This window comes from Aulonocara stuartgranti (genome assembly GCF_965226115.1).
Source record: "Aulonocara stuartgranti genome assembly, chromosome: 15".
NCBI lineage: Eukaryota > Metazoa > Chordata > Actinopteri > Cichliformes > Cichlidae > Aulonocara > Aulonocara stuartgranti.
In genome coordinates this window covers 17,402,501-17,425,976 of record NC_138951.1, presented here as the reverse complement: position 1 = coordinate 17,425,976, position 23,476 = coordinate 17,402,501, and the positions used below count along the sequence as shown (strand labels likewise).

The 23,476-nt window shown below is 38.7% G+C and overlaps 2 protein-coding genes across 2 annotated transcripts in view; one reads left to right on the top strand and one right to left on the bottom strand.

The window, feature by feature from the left end:
- ryr3 (ryanodine receptor 3) overlaps positions 1 to 8,231 on the top strand; it is a 115,133-nt gene extending 106,902 nt beyond the window's left edge. Inside the window, 8 exon segments of the mRNA XM_082506157.1 lie at positions 127 to 187; positions 274 to 420; positions 1,555 to 1,689; positions 2,236 to 2,392; positions 2,495 to 2,559; positions 3,477 to 3,577; positions 3,653 to 3,704; positions 7,457 to 8,231. Of these exon segments, the coding sequence (XP_082362283.1) occupies positions 127 to 187; positions 274 to 420; positions 1,555 to 1,689; positions 2,236 to 2,392; positions 2,495 to 2,559; positions 3,477 to 3,577; positions 3,653 to 3,704; positions 7,457 to 7,552 (814 nt within the window). The 3' untranslated portion in view covers positions 7,553 to 8,231.
- Positions 8,232 to 8,468: 237 nt separating this feature from the next.
- Positions 8,469 to 23,476, bottom strand: part of aven (apoptosis, caspase activation inhibitor) — a 42,713-nt gene continuing 27,705 nt past the window's right edge. The window contains exons 3-6 of the mRNA XM_082506137.1: positions 11,598 to 11,668; positions 11,236 to 11,331; positions 10,501 to 10,810; positions 8,469 to 9,095 (exon numbers count right to left, since the gene is read on the bottom strand). Of these exons, the coding sequence (XP_082362263.1) occupies positions 8,938 to 9,095; positions 10,501 to 10,810; positions 11,236 to 11,331; positions 11,598 to 11,668 (635 nt within the window). The 3' untranslated portion in view covers positions 8,469 to 8,937. The remainder of the gene's footprint in view (positions 9,096 to 10,500; positions 10,811 to 11,235; positions 11,332 to 11,597; positions 11,669 to 23,476) is intronic.

The window sequence follows — 23,476 nt, the reverse complement described above, 5'->3', positions numbered from 1 at the left end:
ACTACAAAACTGTACCTACTCTTATCTATCTCTATTAACATGACTTGACCAAGTACAAACTCAGTTTTTGTTGATGAGTTTAAATATATATGTAAACACAAACGCCTTTCACTTTGTCATCAACAGGCTGAGCTCCATTGATACAAAGTACCACATCTGGAAACTGGGCGTGGTCTTGACTGACAATGTAAGTTTAAGTCCACATAAAATCTACCATCAGTGTGATGTTCAAAAAGAGCCTCATAAAAAAATATTTACCTTTTCCTCCTCCAGTCTTTCCTGTATCTCATTTGGTACACCACCATGTCTATTTTTGGACACTTCAACAACTTCTTCTTTGCTGCTCATCTGCTGGACATCGCCATGGGATTCAAGACCCTTCGCACCATCCTGTCATCTGTTACTCACAATGGCAAGCAGGCAAGTAGTTTTACCAGCAGAGGGAGCCAGAGTTCAAGGAAAAGCAACAATTGCACAATACAAGCGTTCTACTCGCTTGAACTCAAACAATGAAAGAAATGATTCCTGGTGCATTTTTGGCTCATCTTTAAAAAGTTTCAAAACTGTATAAAATGTATTTGTTTCGGCAAACAATCTTTGTCTGAGTCTATGATACATAACAGAGACCAAACAGGGATGAAAGAACTAGCATCGTGACTCATACTGAATATAAATATAATCAGATCATGAAAATAATACAAACAAGGAATGGCTCAGAAATCTGCTCCATGGAATATTAGATAAACAGTCATGAGAAATAAATAAAAAGACATAAAACAGTTAAGGACACAAGATTTTGCTTTTATTTTGAGGTTGTTGGAACATTCATGCAGATTTTTCAGGAATAGGCCATTCCTACTGACTCCAAAAGCTGTCAGGAGGTGCCTAAAAACTAACTGCTAAATGAGCAAAGAGATGGATGACAGTATAATGTTTTGGGTTTTTTTTGGTTTTTTATTGTTGCTGTTTGTCTCTTTACTTGATGTTCAACGAAGCCTTCTGCAGAACATGATGGTCTGATTCTGTCGGCTCATCAGCTCAGGCATTTAGTTGCCAAGGCTTGTTAGGGCTTCATCTTTGTCTAATGTAGGAAGACAGGGCACGACCCTATTAACACTATGAAATATGTCAGACTGGAGTTAAAGTTTGCTTCTTTTCAACAGTTTCGACAGTTGGACTGAATGACAGTATATAAAACAGATGGTATACATATGCAAAGCATCAACGGGGAAAGATGATGTGTGATGGCACAAACCTTGGGTCTTGCACTTCTGAAGGTCTTGAAAGTCTGAATACTGATGAAAGCTAAGAAAGTACTTTAGTGCAGAACTTTATTTGAAGAAAAAAAAAACCCACAGTAGCATTGACACTTTTCTACAGTCTGACAGAAACTGCAAAAATTACTCTCAAAATTTACAGTCAAACAAAAAGGAAGGCCCCAATTGTGCCTCTGAGACGAGTCTGTCTCCTCTATTGTTGCCTCTAATCGTCACTGAGATTAAAAGAATTTCAGATAAAATGTATCCAATTAAAATGAGTCTCCTCTCCTTTCAGCTCGTGCTGACTGTGGGTTTGCTGGCTGTGGTCGTCTATCTCTACACCGTGGTGGCCTTCAACTTCTTCAGGAAGTTTTACAATAAGAGCGAGGATGAAGACGAGCCCGACATGAAGTGCGACGATATGATGACGGTATGTCTGACCACCTCCGGTGCCTATTCATGTGAAAGTGGCTGAAAATTGAAAAATACCTTTCTTTTGTGGTGAAAATGAAAGACTTCATTCCTTAGCAAGGACACATTTTGAGCTGAAAGAAAAAAAACATGGGGCTTTTAGTTCGAATGGTTGACTTGAACATGTTTGCCTCTTAGCCTTGTTCAGGGTCCAGAGGTAGAAGGTGTCTATTGGACAGCATTTTCTTATCTTTTATAAATTATTTCCTAGTTAATGTTTCTACAAATGAAGCCTCTAAATAGAGTCTTTATACTGGAAGTACAGTAACAGCTTACAAACGATTTTTCATAATCTTTTGTAAAACGTAGACCTTGATGACTCCTTTTTTTTAACCTTACTCTAATAGATGGCTCAGAACCTCCAGCTGCATCTCCAGTGACACTCAGTCTTCAGCCATGTTTTGTAGTTTGAAATATAGAATGAAAAAAGAGAAGTTTCCACTTTCATACTTCCCAGCCAACACTGAATGAGGTGTAGCTTCCTTTAATGCCTGTTTCTCTGTAGTGCTATTTGTTCCACATGTACGTGGGTGTGAGAGCTGGAGGAGGTATTGGAGATGAGTTAGAGGACCCAGCTGGAGACCCATACGAGCTCTACCGCATCCTGTTCGACATCACCTTCTTCTTCTTTGTCATCGTCATCCTGCTGGCCATCATCCAGGGTACGTGAAACTATTTCTCATTATCTGCGTTTAAGTTAAAAACCACACAGGTCTTTGTTTTCTTCTCATGCTCCTCTAACAGAGAATTGCACCTTTCTTCAGGTTTAATCATTGATGCCTTTGGTGAGCTGAGAGACCAACAGGAGCAGGTGAAAGAAGACATGGAGGTAAGACTCTGCTCTAGCCAAGCTGTCTGTTGCCAGCTATATTGTTGCTTCAGCAAGTGACAGTATTCCCTTCCTGCTTTATGTGAGTTAAGGAGCATGAACACAGGAAGCAATTTATTTGCCTCCATCGCTCTTTAGCTGATGGTTTTTGCAAACAGACCTTTGATACCTGTTTGTCCTCTAATGCTTTTACAACCCCATCATAACTTTAATGACCGGAATCCTGTGTTCTCATTGGTGGTTCAATTGTTTGTCTAAAAATAGAGAAAAGTTTAACTTGACTTTTAATCACCGGTGATTATTTCACCCATCGTTGCGTGAAGTTGACAAATATCATTGACTTTAAACAGTCTCTGGTCACTACACTGCTGGTGATGTAATAATCCTATAGTCAGTCAATCCAACTCGAATTGTTTTTGAGTGTTTTCTTCATTAGTTAAGTTAGTTTATCCCCTTGTGCCACAGACTAACTGTCTAATTAATTGTCTATTCCTGTGAGCCACACTGTGCAGAGGAACAAAACTGGCACAAATAAATAAATGTGCTGATAAATTAACTGAGAATAAATATTACAAATAACTGCAGGCAACAATTAATTTAGGCATTTTTCTCCTATTTGTCTGTAATATAATGTTTTATTGCTCCAATTGTTTTATTCTCTCAGTTGTACGACACTTTGGTCAATACTTGTTGTTTTTAAATGTTGATAAGGTGACTTGACCAGAATGTATGGCAAACTTTTTTCTTGTTTTGCATCTATTTGCATTTGTTTCCATTTTAGCTTTCAATAATTCAAATTATTGTTCTTTTAACATATTTCACAAGAAAAAACTGATTAGCAGAAATCTACTTGGCAGGTTCAAATAGGATGATGACAGTCATCACTAATTTTCGATCCCCACTCATTTGTCTTCCAGACCAAATGTTTCATCTGTGGAATTGGGAATGATTACTTTGACCGGACGCCTCATGGCTTTGAAACTCACACCTTACAAGAGCACAACCTAGCCAACTACCTGTAAGTACAGAAATATGACCAAACGTAATGTGACTGAAGTTTTCCCCCTTTAACACTTGTGCCTCCTGTCTGCAGGTTCTTCCTGATGTATCTGATTAACAAGGATGAGACTGAGCATACGGGTCAGGTATGTGAGCGAACACCAGTCTGTAGTATTTGGTCATTTTAAACACGATATGCATAATCTGCCGTCTGTGACCAATCTCAAAAGAACAAAAGGAAAAACTGGAATGTAACAGACTCTAACTTCAGTAGGTTTACTTATGCAACATATCAAGTGGGTTGAAATGTTGCACAAGGTACAGCTTTGCTGGAGAAAGAAGCAATGCGTGGGCTTCCTTTGACTTCTGATATTAAGTTGTTATTGTTGTGCACCTGAGATTCAACTTGGTTTTCTGTTTGATGTTTGTGTACTTTTTCTTAAGATACAAATTTAGCAAAGAAATAGAAAGCTTGCAGTTGTTATTCCTTTAAGCTGCAAAGGACCGCATTCAGCTACTAGGAGTGAATAAGTCACAAAAACAGTGTAATCACTGACATGCCGTTGAGCTACATCCTTAATCTGTCTACTGACGGGATATATAGTCACTGCAGATGGGATGAAACTATTTCACAACATCATATATCATCATAGTATTAATGCAACTAAACAAGTGTTCTATCGTTTGCAGTCAGACCATCTGAAATTTGTGACACAAAGGGCCAGATTTACTATGCAAGGCTTATTACCATGATAGTGCAATTGCAAAAACGTAATGATGGGAAGGAAAAGTTCTGAGGCTAATCTGCTTACAAGCCACCGATTTATAAACAAGAATGCAGTCAGTCTATTCATGGGCCAAGAACAGACAGACCTGATGAGGGAGCATGAGCGAGTGACTAATGTGCTAACAAAAGTACTGCATAAACACAGACACGCGTTCCTCTCTTAAAAAAAAGAAATAAATAAATAAGACAAACTGAACGTCTTTCATATAAGGGCGAAATCTTCTGCCAGAAATTACTGCCGCCTGCGTTTGGTCCTGAGGTCTGAGACTCAGGTGGCGCACAGGATTCATCAAGAGGAGGGCTGCGTCATGATCCTGTTCTACTGTATAAAAATGTAATCTGCGTAACGGCCGATCTGCTGTTATAACAATGAACACAGACTATTTATTAGGTACACATTGATAGTACCAAGGTGGACCCTCCTTTGCCAACAGATTTTGTTCCATATTGACTTGATGGCATCAGCTACACGCCCGTGATATGAATCTCAAATTCTCAGTTCCGGATTAGATTGAGACCTGATAACATTAGAGGTCATTTCAGTACATTAGACTCACTGTTACATTCAAGAAATCAGCTCAAAATGATGTTGAGACATGGCATGATGTGCTGTTAGATAGCAGCCATTAGAAGACGAGTACACTGTGGTCAGTGACACATTGGGGGGGCCAGACATGGTTAACACTAATACTCTGGCATGCTGTGGTGTTCAAATTAGTTGGTTTAAGGGGCCCAAAGTGTGTTAACAAAATATCTCCCACACTATTAAGCCATCAACATCGGGCTGACCCACTGATATGAGACAGGGTGGATACTTTCACATTGTTTATGCTAAATTCTGACCAGTATCGAAATATTGCAGCAGAAATTGTCTTGACCCTGTCTGCTGAGTCATTGCCGTGTGATTGGCAAATTAGATATGTGTTCATGTGGCTTAATGCACATCGCTTTTATTTTCTGCATGCGGTGTGACACTGTAGATAATTACTATAGTCAATATTACATATCGTAACATTTAGACATTAATCAAACAAACTAACACACTTTAATATATTAATTAGAGATGGCACGATACCACTTTTTTATGTCCGATACCGATACCGATATCATAAATTTGGATATCTGCCGATACCGATATGAATCCGATATAGTGTTTTTTAATCAACAAAACTGTTTTTTAAAATATCTTGCTGCATTTTGCAAGTCTGCAAGTTCATACTCAAGTTTAAAACAACAACTACACTAAAGCTATTCTGTTATACCTGTATACAAAAAAAATATTTCATAGTTCAGCAATACTGATCAATCTAATAAACTTAGACCTACACCATCCTCCCTATTCTGGTATTTTAAAGAGTACTTAGCGTAAATATTAAGCAACCTAACTAACAGGGTTCCAACTCCCAGCAACAACAAAAATAAATAAATAAAAAATAGGGAACCACCCCTCACGCGCCACCTCATGATGCTTAATCGACGTAATCAACCTTAATTTGATGCAGTGTGAAAGAAAATGCACAGAAATCAATTATTTTTCAAGAAATATTAAATAGATTCAACATCTTTCTTCAACAAAATTGCAGACTGCACAGATGGTACCTTCCCAAAGTAAAAAGTACTATAGCTTACTAGGGTATATATATATTAGACTTTATAGTCACTATATACAGTAATTGACTTCTATTCATTTTACACCAAATTAAAACTTTGGGTGTCAGATAATTATTTATTAACAGCTCGACATTTTAAATGAGAATAAGAAAGAAAAGTATGTCTTTGTGCCCCCTTTTCCCAGTTAATGCCCTATCGGCCACCCTGGCTAAACTTTGCTAGATCCGCCCCTGCACAGTTACCAGCCGTCAGCTACGTAGAAAAAGATCCTGGTGTAGAAAGTAATATTAAATAAATTGTAACAACAGCTTATCAAGCTTAAACGTGCTGCTGTTGTTCAGCCGCTGGTTTCCTCTTTCTGGCGCAAAGTGGACCAAAAACAAACAAGAGAGACGGACTCGCGACAGAAAATCCGATCAGCTGATCAGTTTCACGATTGAAGTAGCAGCCGGAGAGCGAGAGGCAGTCGCTCGTTAAGCTTAACACAGGAATGCTTTACAAACATTCAGAGATGGACTTACACACTTGCTTTACTTCTCTCGGGGATAACTTTGTCGGAGATGAAATGCCAGGTTGCTAGCGAAGCTCCAAATGCTATCCAGACCACCGACAGGTCCCGCATGCCACAGCCGCTCTATCACGTGATGCATACTGCTCCGACTGCTAACGTTCTGAGGTGAGTTACGGCGTGTTGCAAGTTTTGTGAGGTGCTTTCGTGATATTTAATGGATCGGATTACATTTTTTATTTTTCTCCGATATCCGATCCAGTAATTTAGGTCAGTATCGGACCGATACCGATACGTAATATCGGATCGGTCCATCTCTAATATTAATACTTCAATATGGTGTGTAGGAGTATATAGGAGTCTAAAAAAAAAGTGTACACTGTTGATAAAAGACAAACAGATGTCTGTATAATATATTGATCTCTATGTAGAAACGTGACCAAGCTTAAAGCACTGAAAACTGCTCCACTCCCTCTAAAACAAGATGCATCTATGTGTCTTCTATTGGGATTATTAGTTAATCCATTTCATGTGGGACCCAGAGTTCCAGGAGAAATTCTGGCACTGCACTCCGAGCTCTGAGGCATCCACCTGTGCAAGATACGCACCCAGTCTCTCCCACTCTCCCATTCTCATTTCAAATAAATGAACAGTCCTTGCGGCAACTATCACAACCACATCAAGTTCAAAATAAGATGTGCTTTTTTCTACGTTGGCATGCATGCATGCAATAACGCAAGCCACAGAAACACCTGTGTCCACATCTTTGACTTGCAAAGGTGACTCTGCGCCTCTTTAGTAAAAGCACGACAGTAGCTTCTTAAAGCCAAAGGAGGTTTTTGTGATGACGCAGATTGTAGGTAAATCTGGCCCTAACAGTTTTCTGAGGACAGAGGTCAGCAAGACCGAACAGTACAAAAAGATCTGTGAATGAGTATAACCAAAACTATGTGCAGCCGTGGACCCTTTAAATCATTCCCTTCCCTTTTCAGGAGTCATACGTGTGGAAGATGTACCAGGAGAGATGCTGGGACTTCTTCCCCACTGGAGACTGCTTCCGTAAGCAATATGAGGACCAGCTGGGTTAGAGCGGGTCGCCTCGTCTGCTGCTCTGAACCCCAATCTCCACTTTGCTTCTACCTGGAAAAAAGACATTGAACTTGACTTCACCCTGTTACCAGAACACACACCGTCATAGTGTCGAAAAATGTAAAGAGGAAAAAAAAATCTGAATTCTGACACAAACGCAAAACATAACGACTCTAAAATTTACAACTGACGATTGGACATTTCGGGTTTGCGTGTTCTTCGTTGTTACTGAAATAGTCTCCTGCCACTACGCCTCTTTTATGCAAATAATTCTTTTAATTCTGATTCACATTGCCTTTTTTCACTTGCTTAACCCCAACCTGCTGCACAATTTGTTGTTTGTAGACATCTGATAATTGTGAAGGGTTACAGCATGACAACTGAATGTCGGAATATGCACAATTTCTAGATTAGCGCCAGGATGTTACGGTCACTTCCTACCCAAACCACAAGTGAATGGATGTGTGCTGCTAGTAATGATCTAGTTAACATCCAAAGAGTGAGACCTGATTTGCCTTTCAAAGCTGGTTCAAACCTGTCTGATGACATGAAGATGGTTCTTCCAGGACCAGAGACAACTCTCACTTTAGGTGTTTATCAAGTGCCGATGTGCCTTATGGAAAAAAAAAAAAACTATGCAAAAGAGAAAAAATATCATTTTTGCCCCTCCTAACACAAGCAGTGCTCTGTTCTGGATTAGCTATAAGCAAATTTAGGTAAAGCTAGTTTTGGGCTTTTACATTTAAAAAAAAAAGAAAAAAAAGAAAAAGAAATATTTGTTGTATAATATCTAGATGATCCTTGTGTAAATGTTGCTTAGTTTGGTTTTGTTCCTGAACTGTGGTGTCCTGCCCACCTGCACTTGTTTCTACAGTAGAGGAACCCCACAACAAACGGACAATTAAACAGCAAAACTTGGGTTGAGAATTTATTGACGACAAACTGGTTACCCGCTCTTGTCTGGCCATTTATATGTATGTAGTAGCTTTGGTAAACTGCACTTCTTTTTTGATGAGGGGAAGAAAATGAATAAAGTAAGTGACGCAGTGAACCAAACGTGTCGTCTGTGACCTCTTTCACTACCCGTCTGTCACCAATCCTCTGAAGCAAAACACTCCAGAGTCAAAACTTTCACAGGGAACAGAGAATTCTCTCTGAAACAGGGTGTGCTCCAGGAACGTTTTGACATACACTCACAAATGTTCGAGATGTACTGTCCCAACCTTTACACATATTGCCTCTCTTACAGCACGGGGGGGGGGGGGCAGGTCCGTGTGAAACGAGGAAGCATCAAACTTTAGCATTATAAACTTCCAGGTGGACGTAATTTTTCAAAGGATGGAAGTTGAAGCGATTGAACTGCCATGACCAAGTTCCCTGAGGGTCAGGAGATCATGCTGTCGAGCCAGTCCTCCAGGTCTTCCTCAGTCATTTCCTGTTTGCTGGGCGCAGACTGTGGAGGTGCGATGTCTTTGTCCTTCATCACCTCCATCATCTTCTCTTCTATTGGCTTTGCTGTCACGTCTTTCACTTCCTCACATTCTGCAGGTTAATAACATGATGAGAGACATATTTTTAGTCTTTCCTCTAAACTTGCCTTCTGCTAAGTAATTTTAACTTTATTATCTGTGCTTTGATTACACCACATGTGAATATTGCAATCATGCAAAGCATAAAATCAACAACCATCCAGCGTCTCTAAAACTCAGTAACATTATTATATTTAAAATACTAAGTGTTAAAAAAATTAATACTTCTGTGGTATGAATCTCTGTTTCAGAGTTATGAGCCGGTAAGTGTTCAGTGCAACTGAAAAATTTGCTTTCAAGAAAATGTCTTAATTTGCTGCTTAATAAATATCCAGCTATTACTGCAAATAGCTGGATATTTTTCAATATGTAAAGAACAACCTGCTTAGTCTTCAATTTTTTTTGCGTTAACATTAGGCTTTAAACATTGCCCAAAGTAACTTGTCAGCACAAAAGGTGGAAGTTAACATCCTTGGTAGCTTATCTTATCTCTCTAGTAGTTAATCTAACACCACGTGTGTGGGGGGGGAAAAAAAAAATCCTAAAATTGTAGGTTTTTTTGTTTTGTTTTGTTTTTTGTTAAAAATAAATACTTAAAAAAATAAATAAATGTATTTACATGCTTAGGTCCACGTTGCCTGACCGCCTGGCAGGGTAAAGATAATAAGCGATCAGTTTTTTACGGCTGAGGGGTAAAAACTAATTAAAATAAAAATATGTAGGAAAGATCCTTAGTGTTAGTATTTTTTTTTAGTTGGGTACAATTTTATTACATCTTGCCTAATGAGCCATTGATGGCTGTTTATTGAGACTCTGGATGTCGGTGAGTCAAATGCTTTCAAAAAGCAGTTTTTCTTGTAATACCTGTACTGATTTTTCCAAATGTTGCCTACAACACATGACCGTCATACAATAATAACTAAAAACGCTAAAATGAGCCCAATAATCTAAACTAAAACCAAACAATTTCAACAATAAAAAAAACAAAAAAATCCACTCTGCAAATTAGCTGAAACTAAACTGAATTTAAAAAAAAAACAAAAACAAAAACTAGTCAATCCAAAATAATAAAAAATAATAATAACTCTAAGATCTATAGCTATCGAATCTTTAGGTCCCAAAGTTTCACAATGGCCACTTTTAAGGTTAAACTGCTAGCATGCCATGTTTTGTTTACTCTTTCCAGTTAAAAGATTATGATCTCACACAACTGTCAAAAAGATATATGTTGTGCATGACAAAGTAAATATACAGTATAATATTATTAATGAATTTCTTTCTTTACACTAAGCTAACTGAAGCTTACTATTCTCCACACAGACAAGACAAGACGAGAGCGACATTAATCTTCTACATTTCCCCCAGGCTATCACACATCGCTCAACGTGCAGGGACAGACTATCATTAAATATACTTGCCCTTCTCTTTAACAGCGCTCTCCATTTCTGCACCGCTGACAGGCTCGTTTCCTACATCACCTGACACTGGTTTCTGTAAGTTGAGCAGGTTGTCCAGCTCTTCATCAGCATCATCCACCAGAGTCTCAGTAGCAGCAGCTGAGGAAGAAAGCTGTGAGCCTGAGCCCCCCACTGGGTTTGCATCCACGGGGACTTTCTGGCTGATGCTGAGGCTTTTTGAAGCTGTGGATGGAGGTGTGAATTTGGACATTTTTGGCACTTCCTGTTTAGGTGCTAGAGTCATACTGGGCAGCTCTACTGGTGCTGAGACCTGAAACATCAGGTAAAGTAAAAAAAAAAAAAACAGCTCTTGTCATGCATGTCTCTGAGAAAAACACAAAGATACAGAAGCCATATTTTCTTTTTTCTCAGAAGGTAATCAACACAGTGTATTAATCTACTGGGTGAAAATAACCAGACATGTATCAATAAATACAAAAAGGTCAGTCTATTGTTTTATTTTTATATATACTTAATTTAACCTGACATGCCTCCATGCCATATCTTGCAACCCTAAATCCCAAAAAGTTGGGATGCTGTGTAAAATGTAATACATGAATGCAATGATTTGCAAATAAAATCTTTTGTTCACAGAAAACAGAAAACCTAATTCCTCCATATAAACATATTTGTGGTTAAAGTTTACCTCCCGAACAACACCCAACCACAGTGTGCTGGGCATCAGCTAACACTTGCCTGAATCAACTCGGGCTCCAGGTCGAGTTTCTGATGCAAAGGCACTTCTTGAAGAATCTGGGTAAGAGCTGGGAGGTCCAAAACAATCCCTGCCATCTGGAGAACAAATGAGAACACAGACTGCAAACAAATGTTTGTATCTACAGAGTTTAGGTGAGTGAGAGCACTATCAGATTCAAAGTCTTCATAATAAATGGATGAACTTTTGTCCAACATTAAGCACATGAACACTGTACTACAACAACAGTATGAATCTGATATCTTAATCGGAATATTCTTTATAACTGTAACTGCTGTGTATTTTAAAGACTTAAAACTCCATAAATCAATTTTAAAAAGGAGCGGTGGTGATATAATTTTACCTGACTGATATCAAGCTGGTCCATCTCCCATTCTTTTTCTTCTGCAAACCGGAAATGCGTGAACGAATCCCCTGTGAGAAAACGATGCACAGAAACAAAACGTTTTGGCGTTATGACCGCAGCAGTGTAATCCCCAAACTATCTGTTAAAGCTAAAACTCAGACACATTCACTTTAGTATTTTTTTCACACAAACACAGCTCCTGCCTCTGCAGAGCTTGTACAAACCAACAGAGTGGCCTTCATGTCCACAATGTCTACGATGTTTTTCTCTGGAAGGCAAAAGCTTTGTGTAAACTCTTGATCAGTTTGAGCGTTACAGCAGAGCTAGTCTGCTTTCGCAGCATTACCGGTCTGAGGGCTCTTGTCACTACAAAGACACTGAGGATGTATTATTAATAAGCGCACAGCAGCGGTGCCACACACTCAGCAGACAGATGAACAAATGAGAAAACCGTCAAGATGAAACTTGTTGTTTGAGTGTAGCACAGCGCGCGAGGAGCACCTGAGTCAAAAAACAGCATCCAGAACAACAAGGCCACATGTCAGATGTGAAGCACCACTCTTACAGCTCCTCATTTTTGCATGTGGTTATTTCCACAATGTTCTAGGAGGATGTCATTTTGCTGGAAAAACAGGTCGCTTGTAGAAATTTTTACACTACAAAATGGAAGTCTTTCTTTATTCTAACTGAAATCTAAATATTCTTAAATCCCACAACATTTTCATCCTTCCTTTGTGAAGTAAAGAATGTGGGGATAACCTAAAAGGAACAGCTCATCTGAGATAACGCAACACTTAGCAGAACTAGGACACATCAATTAATCAATGAAAAAAAAGTGCTAAAACCATCAAAAAATAAAGTTAAACTAGACTTCTTTATACCCTCTGGAGTTTTTGTTTTAACTTTATTCCAATTCAAGGTTAGACACCTGCTAGAGATTTTAGTGTTAAAAATGATAGAGAGAGGTCTTGGAGAGAGTTCTGTCTGATTTATTATACACATTATTATTCAGAGAAGATATTAGGGACAGGATGAATGCTGAGGGGAGTGTGGTATAACAGAACACTTTATATTTTTTGTCTTTTTACCCTTTTAAGTTTACATACTGGCTAAAAAAATGAACTGGATGACAGATTAAAATATGCTTGGTTGCTAGCAAAAAAAGGTTTCATGCAAAAGTAGCACAACTGGCAGGCTCCTGTGTACGCAACTGTTTTTTACCTGTAAATGTCCATTTAAAAGCATTGCAACCAGGATACAATCAGCCAACTTAGCATAAACAGTAAAAGGAGGAAAAGGAAGCAGTTAACCTGGCAGCAACTTGTTGCTAACTAACATGTTACAGCTACAAAAACAGAGCACCCCTGCAGACAGGCATGCTTCAAGCCCCTCCCACCACTAGCAGCTGAACACATGAACAGCAGCACAACAAGCTTGGCAAAACATCTTAAAGCCTGAAACCCAGGGCTTCATAAAATAAAAATAAAAATATTTCTGAGGTCATTAAAGCTCTATTTCAACAACAAAAGTATTTCAGTATTAAACAATCATAAATGTTGTACACCCTTAACATTAGCTGTTTAATTATTAGCAATTACCCATATTTTCCATCTGTTAAATAATGATTAAGGTTTTGTATTTTCTTATTTATTTCTATTTTTATTTCTTTATTTTGAAATTTCAATTTCAGTAAGTTGCAGTAAGTACGTTTGCTTCTTTTAGTTTAGTTTTTATTCTTTGAAAATGTTTAGTTTTAGTTTAGTTTTTTGTGCATAAGTATCATTTTATGGGCACTGGGCTCCGTCACTGGAGACAAGATTTAAGAAATCAGTATAGGTATTACAATAAAAACAGACCTTTTTGAAAGCAGTTGCCATGCAGCCTTGTAGAAAAACTAAGGATATAAATTATTTGTATTTTGCTTTGTTTTTTACACCTATGTCTAATTAAGAAGTAAAAAGCATTTGAGAACAGCTCTTAAGAGTGGGGTCTGTCTTGCATTATGGCCACTGTGGTGCTTGTAGTTGGACCTTTTCTTTACAATATTTTTTCTGTGTAGTTATGAAATAGTAAATCTTAATTTTGTAAATCATTTGAAATCATTGACAGATAAATCAAGCAACCCTGGGATCCAGGAAGTTTTCAGCAACTTCTAAAAAAATTTAAAAAATTATATACATATCATCAATAATCATCAGTTGACCACAAAAGTATGATATTGAAAATGAATCAGGTGATACTGGCCTCAAGTACACAGACTGTGGTCAGTCTGCCACACACAGATGGACAGTCAGTGGGAGATCTGACAGAAGAGCTGCAGTCAGATGCAGCTTCGCACTTTGTTATTCTGCCCTCTGCATATTGTATTATGGACACTCTGCCTTCAGGTGTGACCATTAGCACCATCTGCAGTTGTCAGTGATTTGTCGTTCAAGAAGTAAAAGGAGGTCAAGAAGGAGAAAATGCAGGAGGGCTTTTTATCTTCAGGCTGAGTCCCTGCTGTCAAACAGGGTGAATAAAGATGAGTTATGAAAAGGAGCATTACCGAGGTTACAATGACAGTGACGGAGATGGATTAAAAGAAAGGAATGGGAATGTCAGCTTTATGTGACGGCCGTTTGAGAGTACCTTTATGTTGAGACAAAGATTTTCCCCTTCACTGGGAAACTGTGAGAAAATAAGACCGGGATTTGGTAGACGAGAAATCGAACCACATCGCTGCTGGCATCTTAAACAGATCAATGATCATTTGCTAAAAATATTCTGCTAAATCAGAGGGAACCATTGCTCAGTGATAAGATCAAGAAACAGCTGCCAGAATTGAATCACCAAGCTGTGAGCTGAAACTCAAACTAGCTTTGCTAAACTACCTATTAATTACATCATTTATATTTTTTTTAAAGTACTCTTCACCTAACTACACAGGTCTACTGACCCTTTAAAATAAAGCTATGTCGCCATGCCATTGAAGAACTTTGTTTTATGTGTCTTCTACCTTTGAGTCTCTGTGCCACCACAACTGATCTGGTATTAAGTAATCAGCTTTAATTTATGAGATTTAAAAAAATGTTTTAACTGCTAAGGAATTATAGCAATTTATATTTAATCAGTTATTCACCAGCAAGGCCACCATGAGGCAATGGTATCTCTGATGTTAGAATGTACCAAATTGCATAAATAAATCCTTTATGAGCTACATTTCAGACATATGTGTGGATTATTTTTAACTAGAAGTGTTCTTCTGCTGTTTTTATTTCCAATTATTTAATTTTTTCCTAATTTTTTCCTATCATTTTTTCATCACGGTTTTTAGGGCTGATGCCAGTAAAATTTAAGGAGCCAGTATCATTTAAGTGTGTGTGTGTGTGTGTGTGTGTGTGTGTGTGTGTGTGTGTGTGTGTGTGTGTGTGTGTGTGAGAGAGAGAGAGTGATATATATACATATAAGCTTGTAATCTTAGTTGGAAATATCCATCCCCACCATGTGCTCAGCTGTGATGATATTCTGCTAAATGCACCATAGAAATGGCTGCTGCTCCCTGAGCTCTGATCTGCTGAAGGTTTCTACCTGTTAAAAGGGAGCTCTACCTTTCCACTTTTGCCAAGTGCAGCTCATTGGGTTTCTCTATATTATTGTGGAGACCCCACCATACCTTCAGGTGGCTGTTGCATAAACTAAACTTAGGTGAACTGAAAAGCTAAATTTGTACTAAAACATAAAACTGTCCCTGGTTAGCACTCTCCCTCCTTTTCTGTTTCCTACTCCTCTCTGTTTAACATCCCGTTCACTCAGTCTCCTTCAGTCCAACACAGAGATCTGCTGACATTGGTAAGCTGCCTCCCTCCTACATCTCAAAGCCCAGTGTCCTCCTGATCTGTGTCCATGGAAATATCATTGCATGTAATTCAGAGGCACTGATACAACCATGGCAACTGCTGCCAGCAGGGATGAGAGAAACTTCTGTCAAACCTCCATAAGACACAAAAAGAGAGGAGGAGGACATATAAGCGAGACAACGAAGAGAATGAAAAAGGCTGACTTTTCCTTTCTGCTCAACTTCAGTACCCTGATGCTGTTTTCAGAGTCGATTCTAACATCTACAGGGAATGTGCCGCCTCAGATGTGTCACCCAGCAGTGTGAAAAACATGGCTGGTATTTTACTAAATACTGGTACTATGATTTAGTTCACATATAACAATAATATCTGGGCTTCATTTGAAAATGTTTAGCTGTACTAAAGCTGCCACAGTGAGCTTAATTATTGATTAGTCAATTAATTATTTTGCCTTTTTAGTATTTTCAGAAGTGAAAATCCACAAATAGGAAACATTTAGTCAGTTTTGCTTGAAAACATGCTTTAAAGGCTTAACTAAGTTCAAATAATCAATAGTAAAAAATGCATTTAATTAACTGTTTCTCAAACTCAGTGCTGTAAACGGTTTGAGTTTTGACGTTTTCAGAGAGGAAAAGGACCTTTCAGGTTCCAGACGGAGAAAGTATTTCTGATCAACCAAACTTCATGAAGCTTTTTTTTAAATTTAATTTTCTTTTCAGATTAAACAACTAAAGTAATATACCAAACCTATATGTTGCTGTTCACTCTAAAAGCTACTTACAGAGATGCACTGATTACAATTTTGTAGGCCAGTTTCCTTTTTTCCCCTGCCTGTAACTGACAGCATATACAAACAAAAATAAACTTTTTCCTAAATTTAAAATGTTATTTTCATATTAAAATATATTATTAAACTTTACTTTCCCCCAAATTGCAATAAGTTAGATCATTTACCAGTATGTTTATATGTCTACCTTTTTTTTTCTTTTTACACTCTAAATAAATAAATGATTTTCCTCATAATAGTTTTGTTTGCTGATACCGAGGCTACCGGTTGGTCGCTAGCTCTGAGCTCTGGCTTGATTTAGCATTAGCTACTTTTTGTTTGTTATGTTTTATAAATGCCCATGTGAGGTTTTTTTTGTTTGTTTGTTTTTTTTACTTACAGCATTAAGGATTTTAAAAACTTAATTTAGGCAAAATGAATTAGCTTTAATGTAACACTTTTCTATCAGATTTCTGCTTTCTTCTAATCTGTAAAGTAGATTCATTTATGAAAGTAGAGGTGTGGTAATTGTCCGTCCTCTAAAGCAAACCCAGTAAATTTATATAAATGTGATTGTTATTTTTGATTGTGTAACACTTTTATTTATTTATGTATTTACAGTTATTCTTTCAAAAAATTGATAACTACTATTATTACGGTATGAAAACTGTTAATACTTCTGTTGAACTGTGGTAGGACTTACCGGTACGTGTGATCACTTACGTGATTTGGAGGTCTACGGTTACATTAAAAAATAATAATAATAATAATTTAAGTATAGCCATGTGATTGTTGGGAACCAAGAGTAAATATTAAATGAGCTGCAGGACATTTTTAGTCAGCTTCAATGTTTTGTTTTTCCAGATATGTTTTACTGTGTTATATTTAATCGGTGAAAGATAAATTTAACTTTGGAACCTTTTCATCATACTGTGTGGAAATTCTGTTAAATGCCATGAACCTAACCCATGCCAGCACATATACCCTCACTATACACAAATGATAAAAGATCAATTCAAAGTTCAAATGATTGTTTAAGTGTGTAAGTCTGGCCAGTAAACCTCGGTGAGTTATTCTCAGAGAATAAACACTGCTTCACTCATGCCGTGTGCTAAGTGGCTTAACTGGCATTGTGTAACTTTTTGTATAATGTGGTATCCTGTCTCTTGACATCTTGCTGGCTGAACCCCATTTTAACAAATGAGGTTTTCTGCTCGCAACCGCAGCTTTGCTGAGCTATCTATGGCCCACTCTCATCTTTTATATCTGGGATGTGTTGTTCGCTGTCGTTGGCTTAGCTCCTGCCTTTCTGTTCCACTCTGCTCTTTTCCTGCTCTACTCAACGCCACTCTGCTTTCACCTCGCCGCTATTCATCTTCACCCATCTCCTGAGATGTGCTCAGTGTGACAGTCGAGCTTTGGTAAAGTCATGATAAAGACAGGCTACGCTGGTTCTCTGTCACCTGGTTATAAGCACAATGAGGAATTGAAGAAATTTGTATAAACTGTAACAAGACTGCAGCTTTTCTAACCTAAAAGTCACATCAGAGAGTGGTGTTTTAGGACTTTGAAATGTATTTCTTTATTCATTTAGTTTGTAGCTTCTCCAATCTGTTTCTTTATTCTCTTTTATATGATTTTATATTAAGTGTATTCTTGATACACACAGCCTAAGCAAAACAAACTATTTGAAGGCATTTCCATGATCCCCGTTAAACTGGAACTGAACTCTTAACATGTTTTTTTTATGTTCAAGGTTACTGTGGTTGGTTTTGTGATGCATATTATTCACATTTTTAATGTGATCCAAGATTGGGTACCACAAGAAGAAGTGCGAAAGGAACTGACTTGAAAGATATTTTCATGCCGAAACCTGTACAGATCCTCTGTAGCTGGTTACCAAGTACTTGCTACTAATATCACAGATACAGACAATCATCAAACTAGGCATAGGATGTACTTCCTGAGGCAGCTGAAGAAATTCAACCTGCCAACACGGACGATGATGCAGTTCTACACTGCAATCATCGAGTCCATCCTCACCTCCTCCATCACCGTGTGGTACGCTGGAGCCACTATCAGGGACAAACAGAGACTGCAGCGTGTTGTGCGCTCTGCTGAGAAGGTGATTGGCTGCAGATTCCCATCTCTGCAGGACCTGTACACCTCCAGGACACTGGTGCGTGCCGCTCGGATCTCAGCTGACCCTTCTCACCCTGGACACAGTCTGTTTGACCTGCTCCCCTCAGGCAGGAGGCTCCGGTCCATTCGCACCAGAACCTCTCGCCACAAGAACAGTTTCTTCCCGTCTGCTGTTGAACACATGAACAATAACCGTATGACTGTTCCCACCACTAACACATGACCCTACGCTGTGTTCACTGCATCATTCCATGTTTGGCACTGTTCACCACCTGCACTCATGTATATATCTATCTACTTAGCACTTTTAATTCTTATTCTTATTTTTATTTTCATGTCTATTTAAGCGTTATATGACAGTATATTTGCACTAAGCACCGCAGCAATTTCCTAATGTTGTAAACCTGCTCAACATTTGGCAATAAAACCCATTCTGATTCTGATTCTAAAACGTGGTCTAGCATTAAGGGATAATCAGTATCCCTTCTACCCGTTGACAGCCCACAAATGTCCTGGCTTGTATTGATTTCTGTGGGGCCCTCCAGATGTTACCTCATCTGCCTAAGCAAGCCAAGGTATCCTACCAGATGACACGCAAAACACTCACACCCTTGTTAACAGGACCACACCTTATGTATATAGTCCTCTTCACCAACCAAAATCGGCTCACTGTATAAAACTGCGGTCCCACCTTAACCTTGATTACTCTTCTTTGCTGGAGCAGTGACTGGCTGAACAGAAACAGGAGGGATATGTAAGGAGATGCAATACCACTGTTCAGTCTCCACTAACACTTGCAGTGAAATGTTGACATTTTATGTGACTGGAAGAGGAATACACACATTCCCTGCTCGCCCTTCTGCCTCCATTTGCTACGAGAGTAATGTAGTGTGATCAGTGAATGATTACTTCTCTTTTAAACTGGCTGTCGTGGCAGATCCTCACTTGATAAGAGAGGAGCTAAAGCAAGGCAACTCATAAAAAACTTAAGAGCAACTGAGTGTTGTTATTATTATAACAGTGACAAATCCCATGTGATATGTCTTTGACAGTGCTAAGGGAGACAGACAGAATGGGAAATCTAAGTAAAGAAATAAGAGAAGAGGGCTGAAGGAAGAGGAAAAAATGACATCTAAAAGGGTGAAAAATGAGATGCACAGATTACAGAAAATGTGCAGGAAATACCGTTTAGAGAAACTCCAATTTGCGATGTGTGAAGCTGATTGTCTTTCTGAGAGCCCCAGCACCTCCAGCATGCTCCCTGTCACGCCTTTTTAACCAAACCAATTAGCCCAACATGACATGGCGCTGAAACCCAACTACGCGTCGATAAATCACTGTCTGCGCTAATTGCAATTAAAATCCCGAGCAAACCAGGCGAGACAATAAAGAGGGCCGAAGCTATTTACTCTTAACTTTTAATGGTTATTGTGCGAGGCTGTGTTTATGTCAAAGTCATATCAGAAGAGCTCCAATCCACTCGAGGCTTCGTTCTCATTAGGAATGTATTTTCTTTGGCTTGTTTGGAGGTAAGAGGCTCAAGCTCGAGCACTTCTCTGCAAAACTCATCAATCACATTTAGCATTTGATGTGAATCTAGTTTAATTATCCCATCACTTTCTTTCATGGACGTTATTAGGTAACAGTAAGTGCTGTTTTTTTCATATTTTTATAAAATGTGGATGCAGTTGGAGAACACACAGGATTGTTCTCCTGTAGGACATTTCAGTCTCATAACCACTCTATACATTCACATGCTTACAAGACGTTGTAGCTGTATTTGAGGAGATTGAGTATGTTTTATAATCTGTAAAGAAAATCTCCTTTTTAGGACAGACGGATCATTTCAGTAACTCTAATGTAGCACTTTTGTCCTTCATGCGCTTTGGGAAATTGGTGAAGTTGTGCTAAAAACAAGGGAAAAAAGTATACTCTGATAAAACATCCACTTAGCAATACATTATCTTCCATGAAGGTCATAATGTTCAGTGGCAGGTATTTTGTCCACAGATATCGGTGAGGGTAGGCTTACTGCATAATGCAACATGACAAATTATATCCTGCCACAGAGGTGAATCATTACTTCTGTAGCAGAAGTGGGGAAAAAACATCATGTCACAATATCGTGATAGTTGCCCATGGTAACAGTGGTATCTAAGGTTTGGCACAATGTTAAAATTTTCATTCCAACACCTGTACACTGCCAAAACTGGCAAGCAAAACAATCAGGAAGGCAAACCAAACAAACGAGGGGGAAAGTGTGGCGGAATCAGAGAATAATAAAATGCAGTAGGTAGCTCACGACAAATGTGTTGGACACAGGAGTGGAAACTTCTACATGTTCTATTGCACAACTCTCAACTCAAACTCAAACAAGGAATGAGTCCCTAGTTTGTAGCTCCATTAGCAGTGGTGCTGAATTAGGCCCCAGTTGAGCAAGCTTAGAGACTGGTCGGTGACAATCTGCCAACCACCAGTCACAAGAGTAAAATGTGAATTCCCCTAAAGGTTGGCAAATGGTTGATGAAGTGCCACTCTTTCACTTGTACCTACTCAGCTCTACTCTATTGATGGCTTTGATCATTTTCCATTACAATTGAGGACCACCTCAGTGTGCTTAGGGTCATTATGGCAACATGGCCGAAAGTCGCATGATGTCATTTGGATGCGACACATGCCACAACAATGGATGACATCAAGGTGATGGTATGGTGATCATTGAACCGGTGTTGTTTGTTTGCAGCCATTTGCCTCATTTGATTTCTGTGAAGGAGACGCTCTCATGACTCATTGAGCGATGCCATGGACCGACCAATCTGTGGCATGCAGTCTGTAAATGTCCCATTTTCAGATTGGCACAGAAGGTCCTAAAAAAATTAAATAAGCACTTGGTACCAGGTATTATCACCTAATGGAAACCTCTAAAAATTGAGTTGAGTTATGTAGGTACCAGTGAAAAAGGTGAAATCGGATTGAAGAACTTTCACCCTGAAAGTAAAAATTTCGCCCTACCGCTGCAGCCAACACGTTTCAAAATCCATAACTTCAACTTCGATACTGCTTGGGGAATAGCTGGGGGCAACAATACACTTGAACCGAAGGGCAAACATCAATAGTCAATATGTTTAGTTTAATCAATCAACCAAACATGCTGGTATCGTGATTATACAAGATCTGCTAACTTAAGAAGAATACTGAACAAAGGCTGCAAATGTGTACTTATTCAGTTTGTTGGTGTTTAGGAGGGTTTTACATTTTATCAGTTTTTACTCAGCTTTAGTAATGTGACTAATGAGCTCTCTAATTTGCTTCCCCTCTGAGAGTTTGTTCTTTTTAACCACAACTTAATTAACTTCCATTCACTTTTTTCATTCTTGATAAAAAAGCACCATGCATCATGTCTTTGGTAGCTGTGATTCTGGTAAATCAAACTGGCCGGGGAATGTCTTTAGAGCCACCGGATGTGTTAAAAATGGTAGTATTGTCTTGCAAAACAAAGCAATACAAAATGTTCCTGCAACAAGGTATTTCGTTCTACTTATACACTAATCCCACTCAGCTGGGTGCACTGCTAGAACTGATTTCAAATTGGTTCAAAATGTATAAAAGAGCCACAGAGCCTCACCAAGACCAATATTAAAAAAAAAAAAAAGCTGTGCAAGAAATTGGCCGGTTATCATAAACAAGCAAATGATTTATCAGGTTCATCAGATAATATTTTAGATGTCTCAATCTGCTGTCAATAAGAATCTAAAAAAAAAAAAAAATCGCAGGAAATTAAATAAAATGAACAAAAACCTGAGAAAGAGATCTGTAAGTACGACAAACTGATACGTCTTTTTGTTTAGTTCAGTTCTAAAATATTAAGCTTTTCCTCACAGGCACGGCATCACTGGCATTTCTTTATATATATATATATATATATATATATATTAGGGGTGCAACGATACACAAAATTCACGGTTCGGTTCGATACTTTGGTGTCACGGTTCGATATTTTTTCGATACAAAAAAAATGTTCATGCCTTCTTAATTTGTCATTTATTAAAATTATAAATATATATTTTAACTCAAAAGTACAGTTTTTAAATTTAACCCTAACCCTTGTGCGTGTTTTTTATTTTGACAGCGAATGCGCACCTGCGGACCACTTATGTGCAGCCCTGGTTATTTAGCTCGTCATATTGCAGCCACAGAAATTCTTTTGTCCATGAAACCATAAAGCTGCACTCTCTTTTTGCCTTATAGTCTGATTTGTCATAACTTCTCCGTTTTGTGGTAAGCTTTTCTTTGGCTGTCACTTCTTCACCCTGACCTGTCTTATTTGGCTCAGCAGAACTAAAATATATATCTGTCTGTGAAGGTTGTGTCACGGTCCTGGGTCGGGTCGACCCAGCATTTTGAGTTTCTTATGTTTTGGTTTAATTTTGCATCATGGATTAGTTATTCTCTGGTGATACTGTTTTGATTACAATTATATTCTGATTCTTTAGTTATCTGATGATGATGTTGATGACGATGATGATTATTTCTGGTTTAGGTTTGTTATCTTGCCCTTATGTTTGGTTTAGGTTGCCTGTGCTTAGTCTTCTCTGCCCATATGTCCCTCTGTTTGTCCATGATGTCATTATGCCTGTTTACGAGTCTGTCTCTGTCTGGCGTGTGCTTCCTGTTCTATTTTGTAGGTCTGTGTCCTTTGTCAGTGCGTTCAGCTTTGTGCTCTCCCTGTCTCGTCAGTGTAATCAACGTCAGCCGTGTCTCCCAGCTGTTTCCTCTTTGCTCCGTTCACCTCTTGTATTTAGTGTCTGTGTCTTCCCCTACTCGGTGTCGCATCGTTAACGTCTGTTCACCCTCGCTTCCTCTGTGTGCTCCGTTTGCCAGCCAGCCTTCCTGCCTACTTATTCCGTTCTTCCAGTTTAGTTAGTGTTTTTCTGTTCTGCTTCTTACCAGCAATAAAGCTGTGTGTTTTGAATTACTTCCGCCTCAGTGAGTCCTGCATTTTGGGTCCTCCCTTCCTGCCTGCCCACACTCAGACATGACAGGTTCTCAGTCATCCAGGTCATCGTAGTCAAATATATATCCTGCTGCTTTTACACACGCACTCGCATAAGCTCAGCGATTCTCTGCGCGAT